We start from the raw sequence: 1,686 nt of genomic DNA on the forward strand, positions 1-1,686 counted from the left end.
AATTTTGTAACTAAGTTGTCCAAAGCTTTAGGTATTCCATAAATTTTCACAGTGATTGTTTGGACATTAATCCCATTATATGCTCTAGGTGGGATATTTAGGGATATTATTAATGAAATAATACTAGGTTTAGAGTCTTTTTTTTTTCTGTTGCAAGATTCTGTAGTTGAGAAACACAATCTCTTTTACCTAGATTAAAATGAATATCTGAGACAGTTTATGTCAGCCTCTTTTCAAAAAGATGCTTGAAACCCTTTCTCGAATTTTCTTGGTCCTCACTCCGTAGATGACAGGATTGAGGGCAGGTGGAACAACCACATATATATTGGCAAGGAGAATATGAATGTATACGGGAACGTTCCTGCCAAACCGGTGAGTCATGAATGAGAAAAAAGCTGGAGTAAAGAAGGCTAGGATAACACAGATATGGGAGCCACATGTATTAAGTGCTTTGAGTCTGGCATCCTGGGAAGGAAGGCAGAAGACAGCTCGGAGTATTCTCACGTAGGAGATGACGATCAGAACCACGTCAACAAACACCAGTGATATAAGAATTAATCCAAATATCATGTTGACCTTTATATTGGCACAGGCTAGGCGAGCAATTCCCATGTGCTCACAGTATGTGTGGGGGATTACATGGTGTCCACAAAAGGGAAGTCTCAAGATGAGAAACACCAGAGGGTTAACCAAAATGAAATTGACACCAAACACAACAACAAGGATGAGACCAATCGTTCTGTTAGTGAGAATCAGGCTGTATCGCAGAGGGTTGCAGACAGCAACATGGCGATCAAAGGCCATGGCCACCAATACGACAATCTCCATGGCAGTGAATATATGAATAAAGAACATCTGGGTGACACAGCCCTCAAAGCTAATCTCCTTTAAATTAAACCAGAATATGCCTAACATTTTGGGGATAGTGGATGTGGACAGGCCCAGATCAATGGAGGCTAACATAGCCAAGAAGTAAAACATAGGCTGATGAAGGCTGCGTTCAGTCTTGATCACAAACAGGATAGTGATGTTCCCCACAAGGGCAATCAAATACACAGAACAAAAAGGAAACCCAATCCAGATGTGCATCTGTTCAAGACCTGGAACTCCCAGCAGGAGGAAATAGGAGGGGTGGAGCTTGGTATCATTTGAGGGGGACATCTTCTCTCTGTTCTTTTGGAATCACAGAGAAAACAAATTATCAAACATTTAAAAAGTCATACTATATCCCATAAAAGAATACAATAAATTTGGAGTGGTGATCAGCGGGAAATTGTGAAAGAGATTTCATGCTAGCCTTGAAAGTATAGATTCATTCAGACATTAAAAAATACTAACAATTCTGCTAAGTGTAGCAAACAAATCGAAGAAAATCTGATTTTATAATATTATTATTCTGGGAATGAGACAGACAGTATCCAAATAAGCAAAAAATAAGTGTGTGTGGGTATACATAATATGTATAGGTGTCATCTATGTATATATTCACATATATATCAGGTAGATATTAAGAGATATAAGTGACTTAAAGAAAAACAAAACATGATGGTTGGATAATAATGAAGCTGGTGTCACTTTAAATTTATCATGAAGGAAGTTCGCTTTAAGCAGATAAATGAATGCAATATGGGGATAATTTAGTGTAAAGTTAATAATGATCATTAAATAGTTTTTGTTTTTTTAGTA

The 1,686-nt window shown here is 37.5% G+C and overlaps 1 protein-coding gene across 1 annotated transcript; it reads right to left on the reverse strand.

Moving 5' to 3' along the window:
* Window positions 1-222: 222 nt before the first annotated feature.
* Window positions 223-1,161, reverse strand: LOC125913890 (olfactory receptor 52E4-like). Its single transcript, XM_049618952.1, has one exon. It carries the CDS (start codon window positions 1,159-1,161, stop codon window positions 223-225), a length of 939 nt encoding a protein of 312 aa, XP_049474909.1.
* Window positions 1,162-1,686: the final 525 nt, after the last annotated feature.

Source organism: Panthera uncia, chromosome D1 (genome assembly GCF_023721935.1).
Source record: "Panthera uncia isolate 11264 chromosome D1, Puncia_PCG_1.0, whole genome shotgun sequence".
Taxonomy (NCBI): domain Eukaryota; kingdom Metazoa; phylum Chordata; class Mammalia; order Carnivora; family Felidae; genus Panthera; species Panthera uncia.

Bases quoted from the DNA above. Each gene is read 5' to 3' on its own strand.
- LOC125913890 (XM_049618952.1), bottom strand. From the start codon at position 1,161: ATGTCCCCCTCAAATGATACCAAGCTCCACCCCTCCTATTTCCTCCTG.